General features: G+C 37.1%; 2 protein-coding genes across 2 annotated transcripts in view; one reads left to right on the plus strand and one right to left on the minus strand.

Annotated features, from left to right (window-relative positions):
• The window catches only part of LOC109243914 (probable calcium-binding protein CML20), a 7,962-nt gene extending 5,868 nt beyond the window's left edge, over positions 1–2,094 (plus strand). Inside the window, exons 6-8 of the mRNA XM_019410927.1 lie at positions 193–345; positions 453–555; positions 1,755–2,094. Of these exons, the coding sequence (XP_019266472.1) occupies positions 193–345; positions 453–555; positions 1,755–1,819 (321 nt within the window). The 3' untranslated portion in view covers positions 1,820–2,094. The remainder of the gene's footprint in view (positions 1–192; positions 346–452; positions 556–1,754) is intronic.
• Positions 2,095–2,270: 176 nt separating this feature from the next.
• LOC109243913 (peroxidase 47) lies at positions 2,271–6,053 on the minus strand. Its single transcript, XM_019410926.1, has 4 exons — positions 5,743–6,053; positions 3,442–3,633; positions 3,168–3,330; positions 2,271–2,815 (listed from the first exon to the last, which is right to left on the minus strand). The coding sequence occupies exons 1-4, from the start codon at positions 5,974–5,976 to the stop codon at positions 2,418–2,420; spliced, it is 987 nt and encodes a 328-aa protein (XP_019266471.1). The 5' UTR covers positions 5,977–6,053; the 3' UTR covers positions 2,271–2,417.
• Positions 6,054–14,482: the final 8,429 nt, after the last annotated feature.

Genomic DNA, 14,482 nt, shown 5'->3' on the forward strand with positions numbered 1-14,482 from the left:
TCCGATCTCTCTCTCTCTCTCTCTCTCTCTCATGCGCGCGCGCGCACTGTGTTAATTTGGAGCCTTTCCATCGTGTCACATTGTCTATTTCTGGCTTAAAACTTGGTTTTAGTTTATCTTCTTCTTTTCTGCCCTTGTCAGGTCTTCTCATATGTGTTAGTGCACTCATGATCTCTTTGTTTGTTATTCCAGGAGATCAATCGAATGATTGCAGAAGTTGACAAGGATGGCAGTGGTGCAATTGATTTTGATGAATTTGTGCACATGATGACTGCCAAGTTTGGAGAAAGGGATACTAAAGAGGAGCTCAAGAAAGCATTTGACATTATTGATCAAGATAAAAATGTGCCTGCTTTTTCTTGCCCTCCTGCTTTCTGCTTATTTGGTTGTCTTCCTGACAGTTCAGTTGTTCTTTTCGGTTGGTTACTAATCATCAGATAATTTAAATGCAGGGGAAGATCTCTTTTGCAGACATTCAAAGAATCGCCGATGAGTTGGGGGAGCGATTTACTGACAGAGAAATCCAGGAGATGATAGAAGCGGCAGATCAAGATCGTAAGTTAGGCTTTATTATCTAGTTTTCCTCTTTATGCTTTAGTGCTTCTACTTGTTTCAATATATGTTGGTATTTAAGATATTTTACTGGTGGAGCTTCTGAAAAGACCTAGCTAATCCAAGAACTGCTATACCCAAATTCCAAAAATTGACATCTTAATATATATTACCAGTTGTTTAGGATAATATAACAGACGTACTAAGAAGAAAGTCTATCTTTTCCAAACCTTAGTTGTTGACCTTGTCTAATGTTTGTCTTCCCCTGAGTTTCTCTTTGCTACAAATACATTAAGATCTTATATTGTTTGTATATGTTACTGTGACTAACTCCGAAACAGATGCTGTATACTAATACCATGTAATTTTTGAGAGTCCTATTTCCATTAAAATTCTAATCTTAGGACATTGTACTTTATTTTTTTCGAGATAAATATTCAATTTGCTGTAGAATTGTTGATTGATGTAATGTTTCATGAACTATCTTGAAATTAACTCATCAAGTTGATGATAAAATCCATGGGGGTTTTAGTGGATATTATGCCTTCGAACACTAAACTATTGCATGTGATGCGATTGAGGGATCTGCACGCATTTCAATAATAGCGTAGCTATAAGATAACAGTAAACAAGGTCAATGTTTTTGAAAATATGTTGCAGGACTACTTATCTCCAGGCAGTTCCACTTGGTAAAATCTTACTGGCTGATTAGTGAACCTCACAACTCTTGTACTGTTCATCGGCATGCCATGACTTAGGTTATATATACATAGTACTCCAGCCTTTTGTCTTTTGTATGTTTTCAACCTTCATTATTCTTTATAACCTTTTCTAGTTTATCATGTTCTTGACGTGACCTCTAGAGTATTAGAGTCCTTCATAATTTAGCTCACTTCATTTTTGGCGGAATATGACGTTGAGCTCTGGCATATTAGAGTCTATCAGAATTTAGCTCACCTCATTCTTTTAGGAAGTGTGATCCTCTTTCTCTTTCCTTCTCTTAGGGTGAGTGTGCAGCCTTATTTCAACTTCTCTTTGGGTGTTGCTGAATTTGACTTTAACTCACAGTTCTGCACCGCTCTGTCTCTCCCCTTGGTCAGGAGGGAGGGAGGGGATGTTCTAATTTTTTTTTCCGTTTCCCCTGAATCTGTTGCTGCATGTTACAGAATATATTGAGGAACTCTTGGCTGTAAATATTGCAGGTGATGGAGAGGTTAATGTTGATGACTTCATGAGGATGATGAGGAGAACTAACTTTGGGCATTAAGTATTGCTACACCTGGGACATTTGAGGCAATACTGTTGTTATAATATGGTGTTACAGTTTCAGAAAATATGATTTCGATGTACCAAAGAACGGTCAAACAGCTGAATTAGAGAACCAATACCCAGGGTCTCCGCTAGTTAATGGAATATGTATTATTCAAGTTTGTGGTAACAAGGATTTCTCGTTTGTAAACAGCTAAGCTAATATGGTCTCAAGTCAGTTTGGTTGATTACATAAATTATCAGTTATCAGTTATCACTATTCGTTTTGCTTCACTTGACCTTATACATTTTAAAACCCGTTTGGCTTTGCTAGTGGCAAGGCTTAGACTCGGGTTGAAGGTAGAGCCAGATGAATTCATGTATTGGTCTTTTTTTCGTTTCTTTTTATTTTTCCGGCAAAAGTGAAAAGATTGTTTTGTGATCATAGTGGAACTTTTTCCATAAGACTATTTCACATTAATTTTATTCTCTGAGATACAAACTCAATTTTCCTTTTGAAACCCACATATTGTTGAACCAGAGAGAAATTTAACAACAGAACATACATATTATGGACCAAACAGACAACCAACATTACATCTATACGAATAATAATATCAATTGATGATACGGCAGTTGCTGCGTACTTCCCCGTTGGACCCTTCTTTGACATCAAGTAAACCCATTTTAACCATGGCTTGTTGGAAATCAAGGAAGAACATGGCTTGATTAAAGGCATAACCATTCACAATCCCCCTAGTCCTAGGGCTATTGTAAAGTGTTTGATCAGAGAAAAGGACACCACTCTTCCTTTGCAATGCATTAAAGTAGTCGTTGTCAAAATCGTTCTTTGTGGTGTCAAAGGCCTGCTCAGACTTGTCTCCACCACCGCATGTTTTGGACAGAGTCTGCGCAAATTGGGCGTCCAAAGTTGGATCCACATCATGTGTGGAGTCAAAGTTACTCAATCTGTGCTTGAATGATGAGCATCTTGCCACTCCCAGTGTATGTGCGCCTATACATGACAAATAATCAACTTTATTAATATTGGTGGACTTCCACATGTCCAAATTCTTCGCGGAAAATGTCCAAATATACCCCTCAATTATTACAATTACCCTTAGATATGAGCTCCCTTAGGGATCAAGGGCAATATCGAGACTTATATATTAAACGGAAACAAAGTTACTCAATTTCGGATAATTGATTGATAAATTTGACACAATTTCTTTTTAGTAATAATAATCAGGGGAGCGAAGATTTAGATCTAGTTGTGAACTTGTGATAGAGGACAAATGGGACAAAAACAAAAGCAAGCGCGCCTGATATGACATTAGTCAAGAAGCATTAAGAATATTTTATTGTACCTGATAAGGCCACCATTTCTTGAGCACTGAAACCATGTTGGGCAAATATTCTGATAAGCTCAGAACTATTGAGAGCAGGAGAAGGCAGATTGATTGTGTCTTCTATTCTTGACCTTCTTCCATCCTTTCTTCCTTTTGGTATGTCATACACTGGACCTCCAGCCTATCATATAACAATATTATTCAATATTCCAATAGAATTGTAAGAGATCTAAGAATATCATAATATAATGTATCTATCTAAGAATATCATAATATAATGTATCTATCTTACAAAGAAGACAGCATCCCTGGCAGCCATGGCAAGAATATCAGCACAAGAGACGACTCCAGGGCATTGATTTTCGAGCTCTTCCTTGGCTTCATCAATGATTTCATAGCCTCTCAAGCTCAAATTTGCTGGCGAGTCCTTTTCTGCTGTTTTACCACCCTTTGTTGAATCTATTAACACAGATGCATCACATCCCTATTTTCCATCAAACACCAAAACAATTTATGTAAGAAGATGTTGGTTTTTTTAAAAGATGGACAGTAAAAAGATTTAAAGTATTAATTGAAAAATGTACCTACTTTTTTACTATATCCGTTCCAGTTTATGTGAACCTATTTGCTTTTTGGTCCGTTCCAAAAAGAATGACCCCTTTCTAAATTTGGAAACAATTTAGCTTAAACTTCCAATTCTATCCTTAATGAGAAGCTTTTATAATCGCACAAATACTCTGGCATGTTTACCACCACAAGTTTCAAAAGAATTATAGTCATACAAATATTCTCACTTATTTAGGACCACAAATTTTAAAAGTTTTATTTTTCTCTTAAACTTCGTGCCCAATCAAACAGGTTCACATAATTGGAACGGAGGGAGTATTAAACATAGAGGGCTTTAAATAGCCAACTTAAGAACATAAAATCTGCATAAGAAGAATTTTAAAAATCCAAAATACCTCACTAAACCTAAAAAATTTAACAGAAATTTAAATTCGAAAAGTATATATATCCTAAAACTAAGTAACTTATTACGCTAAAAAAAATGCAACAGTAACTGAAGCAAATCATCAATACTCCTCCTTTGCTTCAGTTGCTCTAAAACATTGCTCCTCCTCAATTACTGTTTCTGCTGTTTGTGCTTGAGGATTGTGTTGAATATCTTTGAACTTACACACTTTTGTAACATGACCTGTTTGTTTGCAAATACCACATATTGCATCATGTCTCCACCAACAAAAATTTTCTAGGTGTGTTTTCTTTTTGCAGTATTTGCAAAGAGGATAATTGACCTTTTCTTTTTTTGTTTTGTGCATAAAAAGCACATTTAGTAACCATTTCTTGTCTAAATGCTCTTCTTTGTCTTGTGCTTGAAGAACACTTATTAATTCTGCACCAGAGATGGTAGAGAGATCTTTAGAATCTTCTAGAGAGAAAATTTTGGACTCGAAACTCTCTAGAACCGTCATAAGAATTTTTCAACTATTCTATCATCTTTGAAATCCTCACCAAGAAACTTGATTTTATTAACAATAGACGAAATCCTATCAGAATACCTAGTGATAGTCTCGTCTTGCATCTTAAGAGATTCAAAAATCCTTTTCAAATTTAAAATCTGTATTTGGCTGGCTCGATCACTTCCTTGGTACTCCTTTTTAAGCTTTTCCCAAGCTTTTTTTGCTGTCTCACATTTAATGATTTTAGAAAAAGTTAAATCTGCAATTGAATTTTGAATCACAGTTTTGGCTTTGTATTTTTTGTTTTTTCTCAATAGTTTTTAATTTGGGCAAGAGTAGGATTTGTGTGGTTGTAATGGCCTATATTACATTATAACTTCCTATAGATCATAGGCTTCGAGATATGATTTTATTTTCACTGACCAAATCTGATAGTTTTTACCAGTGAAAGTTTGTGGGGGCATTCAAAGAGAGACTGCTGCTTGCCATGTTGAAAATGGGTTTTAAAAGTTGATATTGGTTAAAAATGATTTGAAAATGGTTCTTTAGAAGAACTCATAGATCCACTAAGACCAATGAATCTTCGATACAACTGTTGGGTTTTTAAAAGATAGGGCACAAAAAGATTGAAAGTATTGATTGAAAAATGTCTCTACTTTTTTATTAAACATAGAGGGCTTTAAATAGCCAACTTAAGAACATAATCTGTAGAAAATCTGTATAAGAAGAATTTATAAAACCTAAAATATCTCAACCAACTTAAAAAATCTAACAGAAATTTGAATTCAATACATTTATCCTAAAACTAAGTAACTTATTATGCAAAAGAAAAAAATCCGTACCTGAAGCAAATCATCAAGAGAAGAAAAAAAGTGTTGAGAAGAAAAATAATTTCGGATAATGCCTAGCCTAAGTGATAAAATAATACTAATATGATAAAGTAGTGTAAAAATTGTTGTTACTACATAGATTGAACACAAATCTCACGTCTCATGCATGGACGTACGTAACGGTATATTATTGTATATTAAAGTGAGAAATTAGTTAGTTTTCTCTATTTATTAAAATAAAAGTGATTCTCCAAAAACAAGACGTACATATGATAATATAGAAAGGAGAGAATTAGAAGTAACCTGAATGAAGCAATCATGGAAGTGCATCCTAACAAGGGCAGCAGCAAGAGTGGGATCAGCTTGCAAATGCCTATTGACAGTGTTTTTCACTATTCCCTCTGCAAATGGGCAACTCATCATGTAGTATTCCATTCTCAGACCATCTACGAACCCATATCCTCCTCCATCAAACCTCCCTCCACTCACTATTATATCCATCGACAATATCACCATTAACAACTCATACTTTCCCATTTCTTATAACTAGCCCTTTAGGTGTTTTATACACGATATATATATATATATATATTAAGTGATTGATCATTTTGGAGTTGATAACAAATGGATGCTATATATACAAGTACGAAAGATTTACGCACATGTAATTACTCATTTTAAAAAATTGGAAAAAAGTTGGAAATAGTGGTCCATAATTCATCTCTCCACCTTACAAAACAAAAGTCAGTATTATGATAATCTTAAGTGCATGTTGATTAAAGTGCTGATTGCAAGTTCATTATTGACACGTTATACGTTTTAAAATTAGTGGGACAAAAGTATTGCTAATAAAGAAAATATTCATGTTGCGTTAATTCTTAGGTATTTGGTGTCATTAAAAGTTTTAAATTAATAATTAAATCATTCCTTCTTTCCTCAGACTTCAAGAGGCTTCCTAGAAAGGAGATGGGTTCAATTCTGAATTGGAATTGACACAAAATATTTCGGTTCAGTAAGTTTATCATTTTAATATTAAGTTTGAAAGGATATGAGATACGTTTATTAAAGCCGATCTCACCAAAATTTCCTTCTAAACTTCAATAATCTACCTAAGTACGTACGCATACTTGAATTGTTTTACTACTACAGAATTAGTATTAATAACAATTAAAATCCTAACTCTATCGTTCTCACTGATAGTTCTTTGTAAGACAAAAGTTGAGGGAATGAAGGAAAGTCATTACCAATATTATTATGGGAAACTATAAATATATACCAATGAGATTTAAACAAAAATACATTACTGAAGGAAATGATTTGGGTCATCCAGATGGGCAAAAATAAGAGAAAGACACAATGTCGGTTAAGAGTTGTCTCTTTAGGAAAAGTAAAAAAGAAGTCCTAATGGTAGGAACTTCATATCAATTTACAATTTAGGTTCTTTTCTATAATATGATCCTTGTTTTCTCTCATTTTCTGAAAATTCCAAGTAAAAGATTCCTGAAAAAAATGATATCTTTTACGAAATACCAAAACATATTTTTGTAACTCAAATATGATTTTAGACTACATTTTTCTTGGAGTTAGTGTATATACATGCGAATGTTATGGAAGTTTAGACTTTCTCTCTCTAAAATATTGAGCTCTCCTATTAGTGGAAGCTGAAGATGACTAGAAAATCGCAGGCTAGAAGGAGGGGACAAAATCATTAGGATGTCGAGCAAAACAGCAATTCAAGGCATTTATCAATTTCTACATTGATTTACTGGGTACTAATAAAGAAGGGAGACAACATGTGCGTAGTGATCTGGTTAGGAGAGGACGAACAGTCTCACAAGTACGGAGAGATAAGATGGTGGCAAAATTTACTGGCAAAGAGTAAAGCAGGCTCTATGAGCTATTGGAGGAGATAAATCACAAGGGCCTGATGGCTTTGGAAGCTAATTCTTCAAATATACTTGGGGGATAGTTGGTGAAGGCTTGACTGAGGCTGTGTTAGAATTCTTCTCCACGGGGAAGATGCTGAGGGCTATGAACAATATAGTCATTAACTTGGTGCCCAAAAGTGTCATGACCCGGAATTTCCTCCTTTGGGATCGTGATGACGCCTAATATTTCACTTGCCAGGCAAGCTACGTTAGAACAATTTATTCATTTTCAAAAGTTCAAATTAAACGATAAAAAAGAAGCTGAAATAACTGTAGTAATCTAAAGTAATATGCGGAAGCCATAACAACTGAAATATCTAATACAACCCTTGACCCGGTGTCACAAGTGCACGAGCTACTAGGATAGTACAAAAAAATGTCTGAATAAAACATAGAGCTGTCTGTGAGAAAATACACAGCTAATAAAAAGGGAAGGGGACTCTAGGGGCTGCGGACGCCGAGCAGCTGTACCTCAAGTCTCCATACTGTTAGCTAACCCGAGCACACTAATGGTTGCTGGGACCCACTAATGGTTGCTGGGACCGACTTCAAAATATGCACAAGAAGTGCAGAGTGTAGTATGAGTACAACCGACCCAATGTACTCTATAAGTGCCGAGCGTAACCTCGATGAAGTAGTAACGAGGAAAAGGAGGGTCACTTACACTATAATCTGTATGCAGTATAAAATAAAGACAGGAAAAGAAAATACGAAACGAAATAAGGCAGTTAACTGAAGGAAATATCTCAATCCTCAAAGAAGACAAATGAAGGTCAGAATTACCAATCCTTAGGGTTTCGTATGAAAAACACCGAATACCAACACGGCGCATGGAGATAGAAACACATAGATTGTTGCGGCACACAACTCGTTCCCACCATACAACACAATTCTTTCTTATTCCACCGTAACAATATCAATAATCATAAATAAATATATATATGTTGCGACGCGCAACCCGATTCCAGCATATAACACAATTTTATCATAATTCACCCTTGTTCCGCCGTATCAATCCACCCTTATTTCACCTGTTGCAGCGTGCAACCCGATCCCACCATATCAGTGCTTTCACCCTTATTTCGCCATATCAACCAACCCTTATTCACTTGTTGCGGCGTGCAACGCGATCCCACCATATCAGTATGAAATATTCAGTGAATACAATCAAATCAATAACCCAAATCACAAACACCTCTACGATTGATGAATATGAAGCTGAATCAGAAAAGAAACCTCGTACCAACTTGAGAATTCACATATGTAACATTACACAGCAAGACAAGTCTAGTAAATGATAATTAAAAGGTGCAAGTAAGTCAATTAAGGCAAATAACAGCGAGTCATGAAAGCATGGAAAGGTCTACATTTTTAACAGGAGAAACAATGATTAACAAGCGGCAAATAAAATATGGGAGGCATTTAAAGCACATAACACTTACGGCATGGAAGGAAATAAGTAAGGAAAAGTGGAAAATCAGGGAAAATAAGTAATTCGACGGCGTATAAGCACTCGTCACCTCTCATATATGCCGCAACACATGAATTTCACATAGCACATAGTCCGACGGTTCCTAATTCCCTCAAATCAAGGTTAAACTCAACACTTACCTCGCTCCAAAATCGATTCAAAACTCAACCACGACTTTGCCTTTGAACAAGCCCCCGAACCAATCAAATCTAGCAATTTAACAACCAAACGATTCAAAATAATCCTTAAAAACTACCCACAAATGAAAGATGTTCAATTTAGGTCATTATTGAAAAAGTCAACAAAAGTCAACTCCCAGGCCCGCTTTGTCCAAACCCGAAATTCGGACCAAACCCCAATTACTCATTCACCCCGAGCCCGATTATGTAATTTATTTTGAAATCCAACCTTAATTCGAGGTTTAAATTCTAATTTTACGAAAATCCCTAATCCTACCCAAATCCCCAATTTCTACCATGAAAATCCTAGATTTTAGGTTGGAATCTTATGAAATGTAATGGGTAATTGAAAGAAAGTAAGTTAGAATCACATACCAATGAATTGGGGAAGAAGAGTTCTTAGAAAAATTGCCTCTAAGATTTCTAGGGTTGGAAATTTGAAAGAATGAGGAAAATACCGTCTAACTCAACTTTTGACCAGGCGCAGATGTCGCAATTGCGACCTAGGGTTCGCAATTACGAACCCCACAAATGCGAATAATCCTTTGCGAATGCAAAATCTCCACATTCCTGCTGCCTTCGCAAATGCGAACGCCAACCCCCCAGCCCCTGTTCGCAAATGCGATATTTGCCTCGCATTTGCGAGCCAGACCTTGCAATTGCAAAGTCTGCAGAAGACACCAGAAGCACAAAGGCCTCAGCTATGGTTCTAAGCCAAAAACCTTTCGTAGCCTATCCGAAACTCACCCAAGCCCACGGGGCTCCAAACCAAACATGCACACAAGTCCAAAGATACAAACTCTCTCGCGCGATCAAAACACCAAAATAACACCTAGAACTACGAATTGGACACCAAATCAAATGAAACTTAAGAACTTCTATTTCAATACATGACGTCCGAATCACGTCAAACCAACTCCGTTTTTTACCTAATTTTGCAGACAAGTCATAAATATTAGTGCCAAAATTGATGCCAACTTTTGCTTTATTTCATTAGTGCGAAAATGAGCCAAAACAATCCTTTACTAAGTCGACAAAAATAATAATAAAATCATTAATGGAATTAAGTCTTATTACATCGAAATCTAATATAAACTAGAAAGCAGTAAAGAACATCATCTCCTAATCTACTTGGTCCCTGAAGGACCTTCTCCATGCTTGGCTCTCTTGACCCCATCAATCATGTTCCCCAGATCGCGCATGTCCAACAATAAGTAAGCTTTTTCCAGCTTTCCTCCTTCATCGTCGTCCATGCCTTGACAATCCCAAATCTCTTTCTTATCTTCTCTTGTAGCTCCATCAGTCATTGCTCCAAGTATTCTAATAAATTTGTCGACTTAGTGCCAATCTCGTTCCATTTCCTTATCGCCTCCATGTTTACTTGTTGCTCCAGATTCTTAGATTCGGACTCGAACACCCTTTTTGCGTAACCTCTTGTACTTCACCCGTGCCTTAGCTACTTCATCTATGATCCTATCCTTCAGATTGACTCTTGGTTTGATGTCCCTAGCTATGTCATCTTACAACCATGATAGATAGTAGTACATATGATCGTCGTGATACCTGTCTTGCTCAATAGTTTCTCCTTCCACAATGATCTTTTGGTTCCACATGTATTGCGCTTTGAACTTGAATAGGATGACATCTCCCTTGAAATCTGCCTTGTATTGAACCATGTTAGACACCCGAGGTATGACTTGTTTTCTTCCAACTTGCCTCATTACCCTTAAAGGAGAGTAAGGGTAGATGCCTCGCAGCCCGATTAGTACCAAATGAGTAGTCCCTTTTGATCTGATGATGAAATCACTACTAGGAAACCATTTAAACATCCAATGCACTTGCTCGTCTATCAAATTGCTGAAGAAACATACCCAACCTGCATTTCCAGGCTTTTCAAACCTGTCTAGAATGAACATCACTTTCTTTGGGTGAAGACTGGCTATGTCGTCGTTCAGTGGCCTTCGCAGAAGCTGTTGATGATACTCACCCCTAAAAAAGTGTTCCAGCAGCCAGAGTTGTAGCAATAGATTACAACCCTCAAAGTGTTCGAACCCCTACTTGCACCGATCTAGAGCACAGTCAATCTCAGCTAAGATCATGGGGATGATAGTGTAAGTCTTTCCTTCGATTCCATCCGTTAAGGTCTTGGAGACCATGGCTAAGTGAGTATGATCCTTCCTCCTTGCATCGGAAAGATCAACAATCCCAAGAAGTAGACAATGAAAACATAAACCCTGCACCCATCCCAAAGAGGTAATGCTAGTTCGTCATGATGAAGGTGATATGATTTTTTATGCCTTTAACGCTCATAGAGAAACTCAAAAGGGATATATGATTTCTTTAGACAGAGCAGTTCATCTTTCTTCTTAAAACCCAAGATTTTTAAAAAACCGCGGGGAGTGCGATTTTGTGGCACCAGTAGTACTGGACTATCCCATGGCAACTTGGAAAAACCCCCTATTTCTTCTAGGAGAGGAGTCATTTCTATAGTTCCAAATCGAAAAAAGCTCTTTTCTCATCCCAGAACATGGTAGCGGCCTCGACTAGTTCCCTATTTGGTCGAATGTTCAAAAAAGATGGCAGGTCACCAAGTACTCTCCTCACATGATTTTTATCACAAGGTGTAAGGTCTTTCCACCAATCAATTAGCAAGGGCGGCTTATTTTAGACCATACCCAACCTGGGGATTTCATGCTTCATTTTCTGCAAACAAACAAAGGTTAGCCCTTTCCCCCTCCAGATTCGACTACTTACGCAATAATGATCAACATGTTGGCACATTTTCTCCAAGTAATGCACATAATATGATGGTGTCCTTTGGGATTATAGAAATCCCGTCGGACTTTGGACAAGGTTTATCTAAGCGAATTGTTACGTCAATGATGTTTCAATCCGTACTAGGTTTAGCATGATGCATGTACATTTCAAGTTAGAGTGGGGTTTCTAGAAGGGTCTAGACTGGTACTCTCAAGTGGACAACTTGAGAGGGAAAGTCATGGGACCGTCGACTCCATCACTGATCGACTAGTCTACCGCAAATAAGGCTTTCCGATTTAAAGGGGTGATTTCAGGAAAGCACGGACACTCATCAAGCGCCGCTATGTTGATAATAGGCACATGTGAAGTATGATGTTGAGTATGCTTTATGCAGAAGTAGTAACACATTGCCAAATATTTGCATGATAAAAGTATGTGAAAATAGCAATTATGATAAAGATAAACAGGAGTAGAAGCAAAAGAGAAGGAAAAAGACAAAGAGAAGTCAGTTTAACTCATAAAAACGTGCGAGAATATAATGATGCAGGTAGGGAAATAGGGATGGGAGAGTCATAATATAGCAATTTTAGACAAGATGAAGGAAATGGAGAGAGGTCATACATGTCATAGCAAATAAAGGAGAATAAGGGAAGGGATGTGCATGTCATAGCAACTTAAAAAAATAAAGGAGAATAAGAAAAGGGATGTGCATGTCATAGCAATTTAAACAAATAAAGGAAAATAAGGAAAATAATCCATATAAGTCAAATTCGTTATGGTAAGAGCCTAAGTTTCTCCAGCAGAGTCGCCATGCTGTCACGCCCCGTTTTCTCGCGAAAGCTGGTTTCAATGTGTGACAATGGGTATTAAAAGAGAAGAGTTGCCACCTAACGATTTTTAAGGTGTGTTAGAGCACCTATTTGCAAATAACTCTATTTAACTAGTCTACATCACCAAAGATCGGGTAAGGGCTCAAATTACCTCAAAGAGAAGGGGTTAGGCACTCTTCGAGGTCCACAATTGAGGGTCCTGGCCGAATTTTATACTATGTGGATTAGATAATCAAGCTAGGTGATCAAATAAGCAAAGAAGGGTATAGAAGTTGAAGACTCTATTATACACATAAGAATAAATGATCGGTACAAATCTTAAGGGTTACAAGGGTACAACTGCATTGGTCTATGTCAAAGGACTAAGTGTGAATAACAAGTATATAAAGAGGGGGGGGGGGGTCTTAAGTTTTTTATCCTAAAGGATCACCCCATGCAACATAAATAATACTCCACAACTCCCTTAAGGTAGGGGCTTCTCATATTATTCATCGGACATAGACTATCATCTTCTGCTACCCAATTACTATGTTGTAGTTATTACTTAAAGGCGCTCTAGTTTAATTTTAAACCATATTCTATGCGTGCACTACCTGTCCCATGCCTATGGTCCAGGAGGCTTTGGACATACTATTAGGTGGTTACAGACTCAACTTAGGTTGCTTAAAATGATAAAGCTAGGTGACATTCAAAACAGATAGGACTTCACATAAAGACAATTAAGGGCCCAAGTTAGCCTCCACACATAAACAAAAAATGCACGTGGGCAGAGTAGGCCGTATGGTTTTGGAGTTAAGACGCATTAGAGTTGTTAAATCCTATAGGCATGGTTCCTAGGTGATTCCGATTTCCAGCATTGTACGAGTAGCAGTACAACTTTGGGCTAACGGTTTGCTGAATAAGTCATCACAAACCTATAGGCATGACATCTAAATATGGCATGATGAGGTAGTAAAACAACTTCAAGAACCTGGAATTAACAGTGACAGTATCCTATAGGCAGGATTTCTAATAGTTAATAGGCGCAACTAATTTATAATATTTTATCCTTATAGGCATGATTTCTATGTAGGGTAACAGAATGAAGTAACAAGGTATTTGACTAATTAATTAAGACCCTATAATCATGATATCCAAGTTAACAACGTACCAAAATAATAGAAGTAACCGATTGATTAGTTAAACATACGTTATTGTATCCTACGAGCATGCTGCCTAAGTGCGCATGGTAGTAATCCTAGAAAATAGTATAGCAAATACTTAAAAATATTTTAGATGGATTGAGTGAAGTGTCTGCGATTTCCTATAAGCATGATTTCTATAAGTGTGCATAATAGGAACATACTGGTTTAAATAACAAACAAGGCATGCTAAAAGAAATTGCAAATAAAACATATAGACCCTATAGACATATTTTCTACCCATTTATGCGAGAATTAAAATGTCACAAGTATGAAGAGGCGTGGCCGGCACTTGGTGCCCTACTTGGCCCGAGCGTACCACTCTGTAACTACAAACTCTAGAGGGGTAACCCTCAACTTAGGCCGTTGAAGCCATATTCTGAATCATCTGAAAAATATCGTCTCTCTCATCTGGGGTAAACATACCCAAAAGCTCATATATATAATTGTGGAGGCTGAGGCCGCCATGGACATCTACTAATTTACAAACTATACAGGACTTGTCTACAAGCCTCTAGAGATAACAAAACTGTATCATGGTCGGGACAGGGCCTCGACCTACCCATCAAACCTGTATATATAAAATGGACTCCAAGGTCTAGAATTGTAACTCCGAGGAAGTGGAGCTTACCAACCAAGCTGATGTTTGACTCTGTCTGCTAGGAAGGTCTATCCAACTGTCTATCAGGACCTGCAT

The sequence above is a fragment of the Nicotiana attenuata genome, unplaced genomic scaffold, assembly GCF_001879085.1.
Source record: "Nicotiana attenuata strain UT unplaced genomic scaffold, NIATTr2, whole genome shotgun sequence".
NCBI lineage: Eukaryota > Viridiplantae > Streptophyta > Magnoliopsida > Solanales > Solanaceae > Nicotiana > Nicotiana attenuata.

What these genes read in the sequence shown, in the direction of transcription:
- LOC109243913 (XM_019410926.1), bottom strand. Translation starts at nt 5,976, where the DNA reads ATGGGAAAGTATGAGTTGTTAATGGTGATATTGTCGATGGATATAATA. An exon ending in TCCATGATTGCTTCATTCAG is followed by an intron (nt 3,634 to 5,742) that starts GTTACTTCTAAT and finishes GATGGAAAATAG; the next exon opens with GGATGTGATGCATCTGTGTT. An exon ending in CCAGGGATGCTGTCTTCTTT is followed by an intron (nt 3,331 to 3,441) that starts GTAAGATAGATA and finishes GTTATATGATAG; the next exon opens with GCTGGAGGTCCAGTGTATGA.